At 42.5% G+C, this 16,192-nt stretch overlaps 1 protein-coding gene across 1 annotated transcript in view; it reads left to right on the top strand.

Moving 5' to 3' along the window:
• Positions 1-16,192, top strand: part of GLB1 (galactosidase beta 1) — an 80,285-nt gene that overhangs the window by 22,122 nt on the left and 41,971 nt on the right. The window contains exons 3-9 of the mRNA XM_023528402.1: positions 1,210-1,360; positions 1,918-1,978; positions 3,317-3,411; positions 8,903-9,083; positions 11,761-11,819; positions 13,156-13,277; positions 13,359-13,399. Of these exons, the coding sequence (XP_023384170.1) occupies positions 1,210-1,360; positions 1,918-1,978; positions 3,317-3,411; positions 8,903-9,083; positions 11,761-11,819; positions 13,156-13,277; positions 13,359-13,399 (710 nt within the window). The remainder of the gene's footprint in view (positions 1-1,209; positions 1,361-1,917; positions 1,979-3,316; positions 3,412-8,902; positions 9,084-11,760; positions 11,820-13,155; positions 13,278-13,358; positions 13,400-16,192) is intronic.

Here is a 16,192-nt window from a genome sequence, read left to right as displayed (position 1 = left end):
TAAGGCCACAGTTTTCAACCCTACATTCTCAGGGACTAAGAATATCTGTTCCAAGGTATCCTGAAACCATGGGATTTTGGAAAAAGGAAATGAGCCAGGGGTTGTCAGAGAGACCTTTGAGATGGCAGTGGGTGGCTTCATATTTAAATTTATATTTCATGCTATGTGCAGCCAGGAGAGCTGGTAGGACTTTTTGTCATTTTACCTACTGCATGCCGTCGCTAACAAGGTCTTCCGTCACTGAAGGGTTTTCCATTTTTATTAAAAGGACTTTTCAAAAAATAAGTACAGTCATGCATAATGACATTTTGGTCAATGACATGGCAGTGCCATATTATAATGAAACTGTAAAATTTCTATAGCCTAGTGACATCATAGCCATCGTAACGTCATGGTCTATGCATTACTCACGTGTTTGTGGCGATGCTGCTATAAACACATCTGCGCTGCCAGTTATATAGAAGTATAGCACATACAATTACATACAGTACGTCATGCTTGATATTGATAATAAATGACTGTTACTGGTTAATATATTTACTATACTGTACTTTTTCTTGTTATTTTAGTGTACTCTTTCTACTTATTATAACAAAAAAAAAAGACCATCTTACCCCAGCAGTAGCCTCATATATCTGTTTGTTTCTCGATTGCATCATTCTCACGGACCTGATTTAATCGCGTGTTGTTTTGTGCAGTAGCATGCCGTACAGGCTCGTCGCCTAGGTACAGCATGAGGGTGTACCATTTAGCCTAAGTGTGTCGAAGGCTAGACCATCCAGGTGTGTGTAAGTGCACTCTGTAGTGTTCACACAACGAAACCACCTGATGACGCATTTCTCAACGTATTCCTGTCGTGAAGTGGCACATGACCGTACACCTCTTATTACTTTAGCACAGATATTTTCATTTTTCCTCAGCCTTACACAGACATATGTGATTTTTACATAGTATTAATCCATGTTCATGTAATTCCGTTACCTTTTTAAAAGTCAAGCATTAAATAGGAATGGGCATTCTTTGTGGGTCATAAACTTAAAAGTGTCCCCCAAGCTTGGTTTTCTCAGGTAGCTGCTGTGAAAACTCAAAATAAGGCCTCTCTCCTGAGAGGCTGCCTAAGGTTTAGGTTCTCCAGACGATTCAGAAATTCACATGGGACGTCTGGATTCTTGAGCCGTTTTCAGAGAGTGGCTGTGTGTGTCTTGGCAGATACGTGCCTTGGAACTTTCACGAGCCCCAGCCAGGACAGTACCAGTTTTCTGAGGACCATGATGTGGAACATTTTATTCAGCTGGCACATGAGCTGACGCTGCTAGTCATCCTGAGGCCTGGGCCCTACATCTGTGCGGAGTGGGAGATGGTGAGTGTGGCCTTGCCTGGTGTGCGTGACAGGGGTAGACTGGCAGGCAGGAGTGTGAGGGAAAGTGAATTAAGGCGATTTGAATGAGTCTCTAATTCCAGAAAATGTGGAGCCTGTGATGGTAGCCAGCACAGGGGTCTTTTCCCTTAGGAGGTGCCCAGGTAGAGAGGAACAAGTAAGGGTCAGAGGTATGGGCCTTCCTCCTGGTAGTCACTCACATAACTCAATTTCCTCATCTGGAAAAAGCCGTTAATGGTGCGGGCTCTTTCTACCTTACAGGGTAGTTGTGAAATTAAGTGGAATAATCTATATAAAAGGCTTTGATTCTCAAAATATTGCACTCATGCAGAGTGACCTTATTTTTACTGTTATGGTTTCAGATTTCCCTGAAAGTTTCCAAATCAGAAAGCCCAACTCAAACGCCTCTTCTCCATGAAACTTTTCTTCCCTCACAGCTAATAGTAATTTCTTTGTCCCCCCCGAGCACCTTTCATGAAATGGACCTTACAATGGCTTCTCTCCTCTCCCCCGCCCCATCCCCCACCCCCCCATCCCAGGGAGGATTACCTGCTTGGCTATTACAGAAAGAAGGTATCATTCTCCGTTCTTCTGATCCAGGTAAGTTGTTGCAGGTGTCTTGGGAGAATTTTTGAAAGCTTAGCTAGTTTATATCAAGAGTGCCTTTGCTTTGAAGGCTGGGGTACTTCTGTGCAAACACTTGTGAAAGTTTAGTGAAAATCCGAGTGTTAATCGTCATCCACGGTGGGACACCAGACATTTATTGTGTAGGAAATAAGGCTTTCTTGAACTACATGATCAGATCTTGCTGGTAAACTGGTAACTCTTTGAACTGGCATTGGGCTTGTTGGCAGTTGACTGAGTAACTAACGCTCTCTCCCCCTACATTCTTAGTATATTGCGTGGCCAGTGATAAGAGACTAGCTTATCAAAATGGCAGATGCAGTTTCTGGAATGGTGTCACTGGATTGCTCGGTAGCTGCTGTGTCTTCTGTTCCTCAATCTACTTTTACAGAGTGATCTGTGAATGATAGACATTTTCTTGTCTTTTTTAAACCACTTTTTATTTTAGTTGTAAACCCCAATCAGTCAGAAAGTCCCATTTAACTGCATTTCTATAGTCTGAAGACTTCAGTTTCTCTTGATGGCAATGGTTGTCAGTCATTGATTAAGTTTACTGTGTGGAAAGCTGATATGTTATGCTCCATAGCAGCAGTCCCCAACCTTTTTGGCACCAGAGACCGGTGCTCCTTTGAGAATCTAATGCCTGATGATCTGAGGTGGAGCTGAGGTGGTGATGCTAGCGCTGGGGAGCGGCTGAAAATACAGATGAAGCTTCGCTCATTCACCCATTGCTCACCTCCTGCTGTGCGGCCCAGTTCCTAACGGGCCACGGACTGGTACCGGTCTGTGGCCCGGAGGTTGGGGACCCCTGTTTCATACACATTTCCTTTTTTGGTGTATTGTCCTCACATTTTACACTCCTAGTATATTTCACATTTAATCTGCACAGCATTTTATGGAGTATGTACTCTATTATCTCCATATGACAATGTAAATATACATTTTATTAGAACTTAATTTTAAAAAGAGAAAACCCTACTGTGACAAAGAGGAGGACACACCATTCAGTCACTCCTCTCTTCATTCAATGAACATTGTCAGGATGCCTCCTGTGCTCTAGGCTTTGAGTCTTAGTGACAGGGACAGATACCAGGTATACTGTCCTTGTCTACTGAGAGCTCAGCAAAGGAGACGACTCTTTGCAAGACAACTTTTATCTGACTTTTAGTGGGTGTAGTCACCCCATTTCGGAAGGTAGTTGTTGAATCCAGTATATCCCCATTTCCACTGCCAGCCCCAGAGTGATTAGGCCATGTTATGTCTGTTTGTACTAAGGTACTTGATGGTGTTAAAAGATGGTGTCTTGTTTTCCAGATTACCTTGAAGCTGTGGACAAGTGGTTGGGAGTCATTCTGCCCAAAATGAAACCTTTCCTCTATCAGAATGGAGGGCCAATTATAACAGTGCAGGTAACCATGGAGATGAAGATGGGCAGGTGGGAAGGCTTCCATCCATCCACGTTATATATAGGAGTGATATAGACATGAGCTTCATAAGTCTGTTTCCCTAAGAGGCAAGGTCACAGATGGCGTTTTTATTTAAATTGCCTTTTGGGGAGACATTACCATTTTTGAATGCCTGCTATGTACCAGACTTTGTGCTGGATGCCCTTCAAATGCTATTCAATTATTCCAACCACTGTCGCTTAAATAAGAAGAATTTCAAAGAGGTTAAGTGACTTGGCCAAGGTCGCCCAGCTGACAGATGGCATAATCAGGATTGCACCCTAGGCCCACTAATCCTGTAGTCTATCTCTTTCTCTTGTCCTGTGCTGTTTTGGGGCTGCAAAGAAGTGGCATGGATGAATGCTTTGGTGTCTGCCCTGCTTAGGCAGTCAGTTCACACTGGTATAGAAAGAGGATACAGTGATGGTGGCCTTTATGTTTTCTCTTCCACTTCCTGCCCCCACTCTCCTTCTTCCATGGGTTTTTTTTTCTCTGCAAAGACTGGTATATTGTAGGGTGTTTCATGAGGCAAGTGTTCTCCATGTGAAAAATCAGGGCACATGACCTGCAATGATTTTTAATGTTTGTGAAATTACTTAGGTAAGACAGAAGACTATATTCATTGGTCATTTACCAAGGATGCTCTTATTGAAAAGAACAAAGTTATACAAAACTAGCTGCATCCTGGACCAGCAAAGGGATGTAGTGTGGCTCTCCCTGGAGGAGCGTGGGCCAGATTGCCTTCTTATGAACAGTACTATGGACAGTTTGTAGGGAAGGTCATTGTGGGGAGAGAGCATGGCCGTTCCCTTGCCCTTCATTTACAGGTCAAATGAGGCAATGAGAGGGCTGAGCTGGCCAGGGAGTCCATTCTGACACTCGGTGCCTTTTCATCCATCTTAAGACTGTACTGGCTAAGCCTTTAGGAGCCCATTTTCTTGTGTGAACATGTCAGGTTTGAAACTTGGATATATCTTTGCACAGCTGTGTCTTCTTCTTCTCTCTCGATCTCAAATTCAGTTTCCTTCGATTTAGGCAAGTCTATGCTTCTCCCTAAATCATTTTCATTTTTTGCTTACAACTATTCTGTACCTGAAATGCCATGAAAAATGTAATCAAATATGAGCTCTTGTGTCTCTCTGGCAACCTCAGATGACTTTAACTTGACCGTGAGTCCTGCCAGGCAACTTGGCTCCCTCCTCTGCTTCTCCCCCGTTATCTTTCCACTTGCTTGCATCCTACCTAATCCTTTTTGCCCTTTGATGACCAAATAAACAAGTACATAAGTGTTGGAAAGTTTAGAAAAATAGAAGAAAGCAGAAAAACCAAAATTGTCACTTGAACATCAGGAGCCAGAAGCAAAGTTCTTTACATTTGTGGGAAGATTTCCTTAAATTTTTTCAATGCCTTTAAAATTTTTCCTTTTCTAGTCGGTTCAGTCTGTATGGACAGTTTCCTATCTGACTTTATCTTATTCTTAGGTCATAAGCATTTTTTCGTATCATTAAAAATTCTTTGCACACCAATTTCATGGTTGTCCTTCTGTCATTTGAGGCATAGCTCCCCTAGGTGCCCCTCTGTCCGAAGCCTTCCCTGTTAACTAAATTGGCGTCCACTTGAGTGTCAGAACCCTTGGCTAGTGTCTTCATTTGTGAAGCTTTTGTGGCAGTTTATCCACTTTCATCCCTGCCCAAGTGTATCTCTAGTCTCTTCTGCTCCCCACATGTCTGCCTGGCAGCTCTGAGATCACATCCCACATGTGTACACATCGCATGCCTACCAAGGGTTCTGGAATTGACTAGAGGTTACTGGATTAGATAAGAAAGAAGCTGCCAGTGGTAGACAGTGTTTCATCATGTGAAAGTTTCTATAAAAGCTGGGTTTTCTCTTAGTCATAATTCAGGCCAGGGGCATAGTGATATCAGACTTATTCAGTTCACAATGTTGTTTTCTCTGGGTGCCCAGATAGTTTGAAGACACCATAGAGGTGCTGTGTCTGCAGGCAGGGCAAAAACTATTCATACCCAGAAATCTCAAATCCCTACCTGAGGGTGTTAGAGGCCCTCAACACTATTGTGTGACAGCTGCAGGAAGCCCAGCCTGGACCTTTAGTCATCCTTATGATTCAGCCTTATTTGTCTTTGTTGGTACCACGACCACGCCTAAAATCATGAAAGCCACAAACACCTATTAATAATATCCGAGGTGAAAATAATTAGGAGTGGGGACCTTGCACCCACAACTTTGCTTTATACAATGTATGGGGTATTTGTCAGGAAGTCATAGTCCTGTTTATACCTGTTTTTATAGAAGATCAACAACTTTCAAAGTCTGTAGTGCTCTGTTCCTTCACTAAGGATCTTATAGGATGAGAGAGTTACTCTAGAATAAGGACCTGCACACTATGGCCCATGAGTCAGCTGGCCCACTGCCTATTTCTATAAATAAAGGTCCATTGCCACATTCTTTTATTCGTATATTATCTATGGCTGTGATTACACTACAACAGCACAGTTGAGTAATTGAGCAGACATGTGGCCAAAAAGCCTAAAATACTTATTCTCTGGCCCTTTATTGAAAAAGTTTGCTGATCCCTGCTCTAGAAAAATCAGTGTCCTTTGGATCTCACTATGAGTTTTTCTGAGTCTTTCAAGCCCTGTGTGTGTGTGTGTGTGTGTGTGTGTGTGTGTGTGTGTGTGTGTTTCTTTGCTCACTTCCCCAGCCTACACACACACCTTTTTTTCCCCCTAGTTGACAATGATATAGAACTTGAGTATACTCCTAGTTGCTAGCTTTGTGAGCACTTATGAGGTGCCAGGTATTGTGCAAAGCCTGTTCATATATTGACTCAGTTAATCTTCATAATGACCCAGTGACGCTGGTACCTTCACCTCTTACAGATGAAGAAACATTTTACAGGTGAAGTCTCATGGATAAAAAGTGGCAGAGCTGAGATTTGCACATGGACAATTAGGCCTCTGATGCCTGTGTCCATGACTACAGCTTTAAGATGCCTCTCTAAAAACCTAACCAAATTATGTGTATGCAGAAACAAGCCTGTTAATTTCAAGGTGCATTATATAGCGATGATAATGGATGAGTAAATCTTGAAAAAGTAAGTGAAGAGGAATGAGGTTGGGTTGGGGCTTGAGGGCGGGCAGAAAAGTACACCAGATTCAAAGGCTCTGGGCTGACTTAGCTGCTAGAGCTGACCCTTAAATTTAGCTCTGAACTGCTTGACAGTCAAATGACGAGGCAAGAGACAGCCATTTAATTGGTTTTTGTTAAAAGAGAGGGGAAAAAGAAAATGAGAAGAAAGTACCTTGCCAGTGTTTGCAAGCTTTTCTTAACATTTATCTCAATTATTTCCAAAGGGACTGCTGTGGGGCTAATCAAAGTATCCCAGATCAGTTGCCCAAGCGGAGTTTTCCATTCTCTGTGTGGCAAACCGCTCTTTTTTTGAGATGATGGAACTGGGCATGCGCACTGCAGTCTGTTTTACTTCGTGAATCCCATAACCTGAAAGTATTGTCAGAGGGGTCCTTTCTGAGAAAATAGTTTATTCGTTAAACCATTTGGGGGCAGGACTGTGTAGATAATGATGATGGTAGTTAGTGCATCTCCATCATTCACCCTTCCTTTCTTACTTCCCAGCTCTGTCCACAGGCTGTATGGAGCTTCTGGCAATTTCACAAACAATCTACCCCTTGCAGGAATAGTTCCCTCCAGTCCCTCTTCCCTGAGGAGTGCCTTTCCTTCTAGAACTACACCAGGGATCCCCTCTAGGGAAGTTTCCTTAACCATCTCTCCCAGCCACTGTCAGGCTGGGTACCCCTTTTCCGGGCGATGGCAGTTTCTTTTGCTTATGTTTAAAGACTGTGCATCCCCAGAATCACAAAAATTCATTTTGCGTTATGTGCAGATTGAAATTTTATGGTCGGATTTTTTTTTTTTTAATTTTTGTAGAATTGTGAACTATAACACATACATAAATGTACAGTATAGTGAAGCATTATGATGAGAACACCCACATAACCAGCATGCAAGGACCCTAGGAGCTTCCCAGGTGTCCTTCTTGATCACGTCCCATTTCTTTCTGACTTTCCTGCCATCAGTTTCTTACTTTTCTTTATATTTTTACCACCTATATGTGCACCTAAACTTTATAGTTTAGTTTTGACTGTTGTAAATTTTCTGTACAGGGAGTTGTACTGTCTGTAGTTTTAGTGTCATGCTTCTTTCACTCAGAGTTGTAATTCTAAGATTCTTTGGTGCATCGGGTGGAACTGAAGATCATTTTATTGCTTTAGGACAAATGTTTCTTAATCTTTTTTTTTTTTCCATTGTTGCCCCCTAAGGAGTCTCTTTAGACATTTTTTTCTAATTGCCCCCCCATGACATTTTAATACCTGAGATATACTGTATAATCTGTGCTCTATGTATTACAAAGGATAAGATTTTTTTAAATCTATGAAAATCAGTTTTCGACTCCTTGGAGATGCTCTCCACCCCACTGAGAATGTATGCTTCAGAGCAGGCTTTCCCACCTTCGCCACTATTGCCATTTTGCACCCAATAATTCTTCGTTGTGGTGGCTGACAGGGTAAAGTATTGAGCAGCATCTCTTGGTCTCTACCCACTAGATGCCAGTAACACACCCCTCCTTCAGTTGTGACAACCCAAAATATCTCTAGACATTTCCAGATGTCCCCTGGAGGAGCAAAATAATTGACTCCTGGTTGAAAACTACTGACATTATTGAACACAAACTGAGCATTGGTGATTGAGCACAAAACAGGAAGCAGCCTTGAATGTTTGACAGTAGGAAGTCAAGTAAATGATGGTGCATCTATCCGACAATCACCCTTGTTACTGCCATGGCTATTTGTATAACATATTAAGTGGAAAAAAATAATGTTATAGCTGGTGCATTTAATATGATATGAGTTTTGAGGACAGAAAACAATTTCTATAAATTGTTTGTGTATATTTAGGACGTGTTTGTGTGTGTGTGTGTGTGTGTAAATCTGGAAGACTGTGCCCAAATGCTTACAGTGGTTATCTCTTAGTAATCGAATTAACAGATGATTTTTCCACTTTCTTTTCATCTGTCTCCATTTCTAATATATCTACCATGGGATGGTAGTATCTATGTAATGTTTAAAGTATCTATTATCTATTATAGTGGAGAATATTGTTACAATCCGAAAACTAGCCTGGAGATTTTTGTTTCCTTTTTCTTATTTCTAGGGGAGGATAGTAGAAGTTTTTATGCCAAGTTGCTTTTTGGAAAATGAGCTTTGAGGTCCAAGTGTAGGAGATATTTTTGGCAGTCATTAAGCCTTGTCATGTCAGTACAGGTGCTCAGGCATTTTCTCCAAACAAAAACTTGCATTAGAATGACTATATTGGGATCTCCTGGGTCTTTTCACTCTCCTCTTTTTTTAATTTGCAGGTTGAAAATGAATATGGCAGTTACTTCACCTGTGATTATGACTACCTGCGTTTCCTGCAGAAGTCCTTTCGCTACCACCTGGGTAATGATGTGATTCTGTTCACCACGGATGGAGTATATAAGGATCTTCCACATTGCGGGACACTGCAGGGACTCTACTCCACGGTGGACTTTGGTCCAGGTTGGTGTTCGTAGTAACAGAAAACCTGGCTAAGGCCATGTAGCAACCTTTTACTGAGTGATTGCTCTGGGCAGCTGTTGTTTTAATTGGCATGAGCATATTGAATGAGATGCCTCAGATTTTCCTTAATCAAGTAATAGGAAAAAAAAAAGAATAATGGATAAAGTCCCCTCTGTTGCAGAGATTACTTTATTTAAGCTGATTTGGCCTTTAAGACAAGAGCTCTGTTTTCAGCCCTGGCGGAGCTAGCCGGGAACCTGGAGTACTGTTCTCTCAGGGGCTGGCTGGCCCAGGAGCCATTCCAGCTGTGAGAAGCTCTACTCCCAGGCAGTAGCCTTTCAGACTCTGTCTGGGACATGCTGCTCTTCTCTGCTTTCTCTGTCTCCCCAGACTTGGCTAGATGCTCAGGGCTGAATCAGGGCCCTAGTGAACTCTGAGGTCAGCCGCTGGCTGGGCTGCGTTGGCCTGTCAGCCCAGGAGTGTAGGAAGTTACCTTGTACTTCTGTTCTCTTTCTGTGTAACACATAACACTGTGAACTGTCATGGGCCAGAGGTGATTTGGTCTATGCTGTCGTCTTACCTAACTCGTTAGTGCCATGTAAGCAGCAGAAGTTCTACAAATGAAAGTTCTGGGTGGGTGGGCGGGCAGCATGGCTAGGATGTTCCTGGCTATAATAAACTTCTGGCTATAATTAAGAGAGTCTTCATTAGGTTGAGAGCAGCTTTTATAAAGATCGTGACAGCTAAATGCAACATACAATCCTGAAAAGGATCCTGGTCTGGACTCTTTTTTTTCTTCTCTTTATTTTTTTCTGTGAAGAACATTATTGGGACAATTGAAATCTTTAAATGTAGTCTGTAGATTAGATTAGATAATAGTATTTTATCCATGTTAATTTCCTGTTTTTTTAATAATTGTGTTCATTTAAAGAATGCCTTTGCTCTTAGGAAAAGCACGCTGAAGTATTTAGGGGTAAAGGGCCATCACGCCTGCAACTTATCCTCAAATGACTCAAAAAATATATATATTTATTTAAAGAGAGAGAAACTGATAAGTACATGTGGTAAAATGCTAATAGTTGGGGAACCTGAGTGAAGGGAATATGAGTTTTTTGTACTACTCTCACAACTTTTAAGTCTGAAATTATGTCACAATAAAAAATTGTTACCTCCCCCCGTAAAAAAAAAGACCAGCTCTTCAAGTAGCATAAAGACCCCACTGTTCTTCCATCTGAGGAATGAGGCACTTGGTGCACATTACACATCCAATAATTGCCTTCTCTCGAGAAGGATGCGGAAGACTGAAGTTGCATTTTTAAAGAGATTCTTCTACATTATCAAAGAAGAAAAGAGCGCACTTTAAGTGAATCGAACGTTTCTGGAAACGTGGTACATTGCTCAGAGCATTTGCTGATGAAATAACTCATCTACAAAGAGCTGCACAGGAAGTGGCATATGCCAGTTTCCTCCTGCTTTGGCACACTTCCCATCACAGTGATGAAAAAGCACAGTATTCTTCTGTGGTGAGGAACAAATAGAAGATCATTACAAGTTTGTCGTAAGCATTATTTCTATGTGGAGCGACAGCCCAGTTGCTCCTGCTGTGGGTTGAAGGACAGACCCACACTGGCTGCAAGGCCAGTGTACCTAGGGCAGGTGGGCCTGTGACAGCTCCATTCATTTGTGTGGGAGAGAGATATGGCTAGGGGGTCAGATCATGGGAGGAGGCTCACAAGAAGAGTAAAGATTTGAACGCCACCTAATGCATAATAGTGAGAAACTTATAGCCTTAAGGTAAATGAGATTATAGTCTTTATCAATCAGCACAATTTTTTCCTGAAAGCTGGCCTTACAGAGAAGCCAAGGTCTATAGGGGGCGGGGCAAAGGGTGATTTGGAGGTCTTGGCGAGTGTCAGTTCATCTCTGGGAAACCTGCTCTGGGAACTGGATCGTGAAGTTTGGGGCCAGAATATTCTTTGTTCTGGTTGCAGAAACAATATAACCAACATAAGGCAGCCATGACCTCTCTGTGGAAAAACTCTTTCTCTTTTTAGAGGAGGAAAGAAGAAGAGAAGGCATGAGAAGACAAGACACAGGCATCCTAATGGAATATTTCAGAAGGAAAAATGGAGAGTGTGTGGCCTGGAATGGCTGATGATATACAAATTAAACTTCAGAGAATACTCCATTATTCAGGGAAACACAATTAGACCACATTCATCCCTTTGACTTGTTAATTACTTGGCAAATATTTGTGACACTATTATTGTGTGTGACACTGTGGAGGCTACAAGGAAGTAGCTTCAGAGTAGGCCCACCCTGTGGGGAGCATCTGGGTCAACCAGATGTCCAGGTAAAGAGAGAAGAGCATAAGACATGTCTAAGTCGTGGGGAAACACAGGTGAAGAAGACAAGCCTATGACTTGAACTTCCCGGGAAATGCAGTCAGAAAAGGCCAAGGGGACCTGTTCAGAGAGGAAGCAATATTTTGTGCTTTCCATACATCCATTAAATGGATGGTCTGAATCCAGCTTAAAGCTAGCTTGGAGATGTTTTAGGTTCTTGGGAGTGGAGAGAAGGGCCGGAGCCTCAGGTTCTAGTCCTGCAAAGGGCTCTTTCTATTTAACTGCTTGTTGTTCCCACAACTGACCTTTCTTCTCTGTCTCATAATTTTCAGGTGCCAACATCACAGATGCTTTCCTACTCCAGAGGAAGTATGAACCCAAAGGACCCTTGGTAAGAATTAGGAGTGAGGTGTGGAGAGACTTCTCGTACCAACTTCATTACATGCTGTAGAAGGGTGGGCTCAGCAGCTGTCCATCACCCTCTAGACACATGAGTGACAGCAGCAGCAATGCTTTTCCTTGAAACCGAAGCCCTGCACTGTTGTGGAACAGAATGGGGACTCCCGTGAATGTCCTGCCATGCATGTTCGCGCTCGCGCATATTTCATCTCACTTGGTCCTTACCGCAACCCCCATAAGCAGTGTTATTGTCTCCATTTTTAATGAGGCTCAGAGAGCATGTCACTTGCCCAGGGTTGTACAGCTGGAGAGTTGCAGGACCGGGATCTGAGTTCAGGCTGGGTTTTTTTTTTTTGAGAACTCTTTGTGACAGAGCTTCTCCACCTTTCATGTGCTTATGAATCACATAGGAATCCTATCAAAATGCAAACTTTGATCTACTGGGTGTGGAGTGGGGCCTGAGATCCTGCATTTCTGACAAACAAGCAGGTGACATTGAGATGGAGGTTTGCTGAGCACACTCTGAGTTGCAGGGCTTTGTGGCATGCTGTGTAGATGGCTAGGAGGAGGAGATTGTGGCAAGGTCTATGCAGGGGTATATAGTCCATCAGTCCACCACCTCTGCTCTTCCCTTCTCCACACTTGTCATTGTGATTCAACCCCGTTTAAGGGGTTGTGTCCTGCGCCTTCTCTGCAGCAGGTCAGCTGCCCCACCTGTGTACAAACCTTTGTACAAAACAACCTTTTGTGAATCTGATCTGTGCTTAGTGAGCAGTGCAGAACCTGCATTCACAGACTTTGGGTGGAGCGATTTCCTGAGACAAGGAGGCCCCAGATCATATCCAGATCTCTTTTTTTGTTCTCTAGACCAAGGGCTTGGGACAGTAATGCCCAAGAGAAACATGAAATGGTTGGGGCCTGCTTTGCAGAATACTTGGACAAGTTGACCTCATTTTAAGTCAACCTGAGATCTGAGAATCTGGGTTCACTTAAAGGATCAATTTGGAGCTGATTATATCATAACAGTATTTCTCCATCCCGTTCTTTTGCTCCAACAAATTCTCCTACTGTATATAAACTGGGGATTGGTTAACAAAATTTTGATACAGGTACAGCTATTCAGGAGTACCAGGTGCCTGAGACCTGAGTTCGGGCGATGCTGTTATCAGAAGTATCCATTGGTCTCCCTGCTCTGGGTTAAGCTGTGTATGTCAACTCCCCTTTCCACCTGTCCCTTGGAGGAGAACCTAGGGCATTAGTTGCAGGGAAGCCCCAGTATTTGAATGCCATAACTCTATCCTAAGTTCTACATCCCTTTCTCTTTTTAGATCAATTCCGAATTCTATACTGGCTGGTTAGACCATTGGGGCCAACCTCACTCGACAGTCACGACTGAAGCGGTAGTGTCCTCCCTCCATGATATACTTGCCCACGGGGCAAATGTGAACTTGTGAGTATTAATTTCAGGAGGGGAGGGCACCCTCCACAGCTGTGGGCTGACAATGAAGTCTGTTCTCCTGTTTCCTCGTAGGTACATGTTTATAGGTGGGACCAATTTTGCCTATTGGAATGGTAAGAGCAATTTAACATCCGTTGGTAGAAGCTTATGCTAGAATGTTTCTGGTGCTTGATTTCGGGGGGGGTGTGCCTACAGATAATTTTTATTTTCTATTTTTGTTTGTCTTCTAAATTTTGTAACATATGAGTTTTGGCTATATATTTTAAGAAATCGTTTTTCTTTTAAAAAACTTTTTAAGGAACATAAATTGTGTATTTAGAAACCTTATCATTTTAAACCAGGCTGACTAGGCAGGCTTCAGTCACAGCCTTTGGCTATAGCTCACCTGTGCATATGTTCTGCAGTGGTCTTTTTTTTTTTAAATTGTTTTGTCGAAATGTAATTCACATACCATAAAATTCACGATTTTGAAGTGTACGGTTCGGTGGTATTTAGTACACCACAGAGCTGTGCACCCATCACTGCCGTTGAGTCCAGAACCTTTTATCTCTTCAGAAAGAAACCCCACACCCAAGAAACTGCCCGCTCTCCCTCCTCCGACACTAGTTTGTTCGCTCTATGGGTTTGCGTGCTCTGGACATTTCGTATAAATAGAACCATACAACACATGGTCTTTCGTGTTCGACTTCTTTCATTTAGCATAGTCGTTTCGAGGAGCGTCCATTGTGTAGCACGTATCAGTACTTCATTCCTTTTTGTTGCTGAAGTAATATTCCATTGTATAGATGTACAACATGTTTATCTACTCATTGGCTGATGGATATTTGGGTTGTTTCCACTTTTTGCTAATGTGAACGTGTGGATGCATAAGTCTTTGTTTGAATCCATTTCAGTTTTTTGGGGGTGTGTACGTTCTGGGTCACATTGTAAGTCTATGTTGAGAGTTTGAGGAACTGCCATAGTATTTAACAAAGTGGCTGCACGATTTTACATTTCTATATGGTCTTTTTTTTTTTTGGTAGGAAACATGACAAAATTCTCTTCATTGCCATTGATTTTTATAAAGACAACCTATACTATATTGGCCTTTCTCTCAGCCTCGTTCCCCACCACTCTTCACATCTGTATTTTTCTCTCTGAATCATGAGGATGCCCTGCTGTTGAGTTTTGCTAGGATGTGTAATTGTATACTATCTGCTTTTAATAAAGTTTCTCCCTTAAACTGCTATCTTTTGTGCAGGGCGGGGTAGGCTAGGAGAAGGCTTTGCTTACATGTGTGATTAATATTATTACTATTATTACAACCAAGAAATGGAAATATTGTAAAACTCAAATGTCTCTGTTTCAAAGATAATAATAATATACAAGGTTGGTAGTTGAAGTTTTAGATCATCTCTGTGTGTCTGTCTTCTCATTAGAAACAGTTTAGACTTTGGGATGCCATTTGTATTTAGTAGCTAAGAATTCCACCTAAGCTTCCATTCATGGAATTCGGACCAATCATCCAGTCCAGGAATGAAGACTCATATTTTTTGGAACTTTACTGTTCATAATACCGTTTTTAAATATCTTACTGTTCTACTTAAAACAATAGTCTTCTTTTTAAAAATTTAGATAATGTAAAAACTACCACTGAGAAAATGGACATTTTCTTTAATCCTCTCCCTTGCTCTTGACCCTGCCATAATTAATAAAAGTCTCTTTTCCACCTCTGTGGTCTCATTTAGTCCTCATAGCTATCTCATGTGGGCTATGATTATTGACCCACTTTACAGGTAAGAAAAGCAGGATACAAAAGAAGTCCACGTGTTTCCCATTCAGCTGGCAGGGGGTGGAGCCTAGACTCAAACTCGGGTCTTAGAAAACTGGTCACTGCCCTTTGGATAACCCCTTGCAGCTCAAGTCCCCTGTGCCAGCTCCCAAATCAAAATACCAGGCCTCTCCGACCTGCCATGTGCACGGCCTAGTCTCTGGGGAACTAAGGGAGGGCCAGTCTGTGCTTCTTAACGTCTGTTGTTCAGGCCAGCTTTCCAGAGGAGAGCTGTGAGCGAAAAACATCATGAGCTCATTGCCCATCCTACCCAAGGAAGGTGCACGTGCTTGTGTAAGTATATGTACCACACTCTGTACCCGTGTGTGTCCCCATCTGTGTGAGAGCCTTCTATGGGCTCCAGGCTCTCCTATACCTTTCACACAATGCAGAGAGCTGTGGACTGGTAAGTCTTGCTGTATTTTTGCCTTCCTACTTCGCTCCCTGATGTGGTGAGAAGAGGCTCGAGTTAGCACTGTGTTTCTATGACACTACGGTGATCTGAAAACATCCGGAAAAAGATTATGCTAGTAGAAAATCTTTGCTAATAGAGCAAAGATTAAGTTTGCCAATCCATCCTTTAATCCACTGGCCAACTTCCCCGCCTGCGTTCCCTTGACCTGTACAGTTTGCTTCCAGATGTTACAGTTGTTTAGCTCCACTCGGCAAACCACGTGTAGAGCTCATTTTCCGTCCTGGCTCTGGCGCGAGGCTCAGGTCAATGAGGCCACACCTACTTTTAAGGTGCACATGGTCTAGTGTGGAGAGACAGATATAAATAAGAAACTCGGGGCGGCACAGTCACTGCCACTTTAGAACTAGAGAAGGGATTGCAAAGGAGAAGGTGAGCTCCTTGCAAAAAGGGATGTGGTTTTCTTTTTCTTTGTATCTCATAGCAGAGGATGTGTTTTATCATGTGTATCCCCAGAGGTGGGTGGACCTATTGGCAGGCAGCTCTCTCTGGCTAATAAAAAAAGGGAGGAAAGTAATATATGACTGGATCAATTCAATTGGTTGAATGGTTTAGGTGTTTCAAAATGTAGATTCTGTGCAGAGAACTAATGAAAGAGTCTTTACATGGATGACTTGATCTTTA

The sequence above is a fragment of the Pteropus vampyrus genome, unplaced genomic scaffold (assembly GCF_000151845.1).
Source record: "Pteropus vampyrus isolate Shadow unplaced genomic scaffold, Pvam_2.0 Scaffold1, whole genome shotgun sequence".
In the NCBI taxonomy this organism is placed as follows: Eukaryota; Metazoa; Chordata; class Mammalia; order Chiroptera; family Pteropodidae; genus Pteropus; species Pteropus vampyrus.
This window is presented reverse-complemented; position numbering and strand designations above follow the sequence as displayed.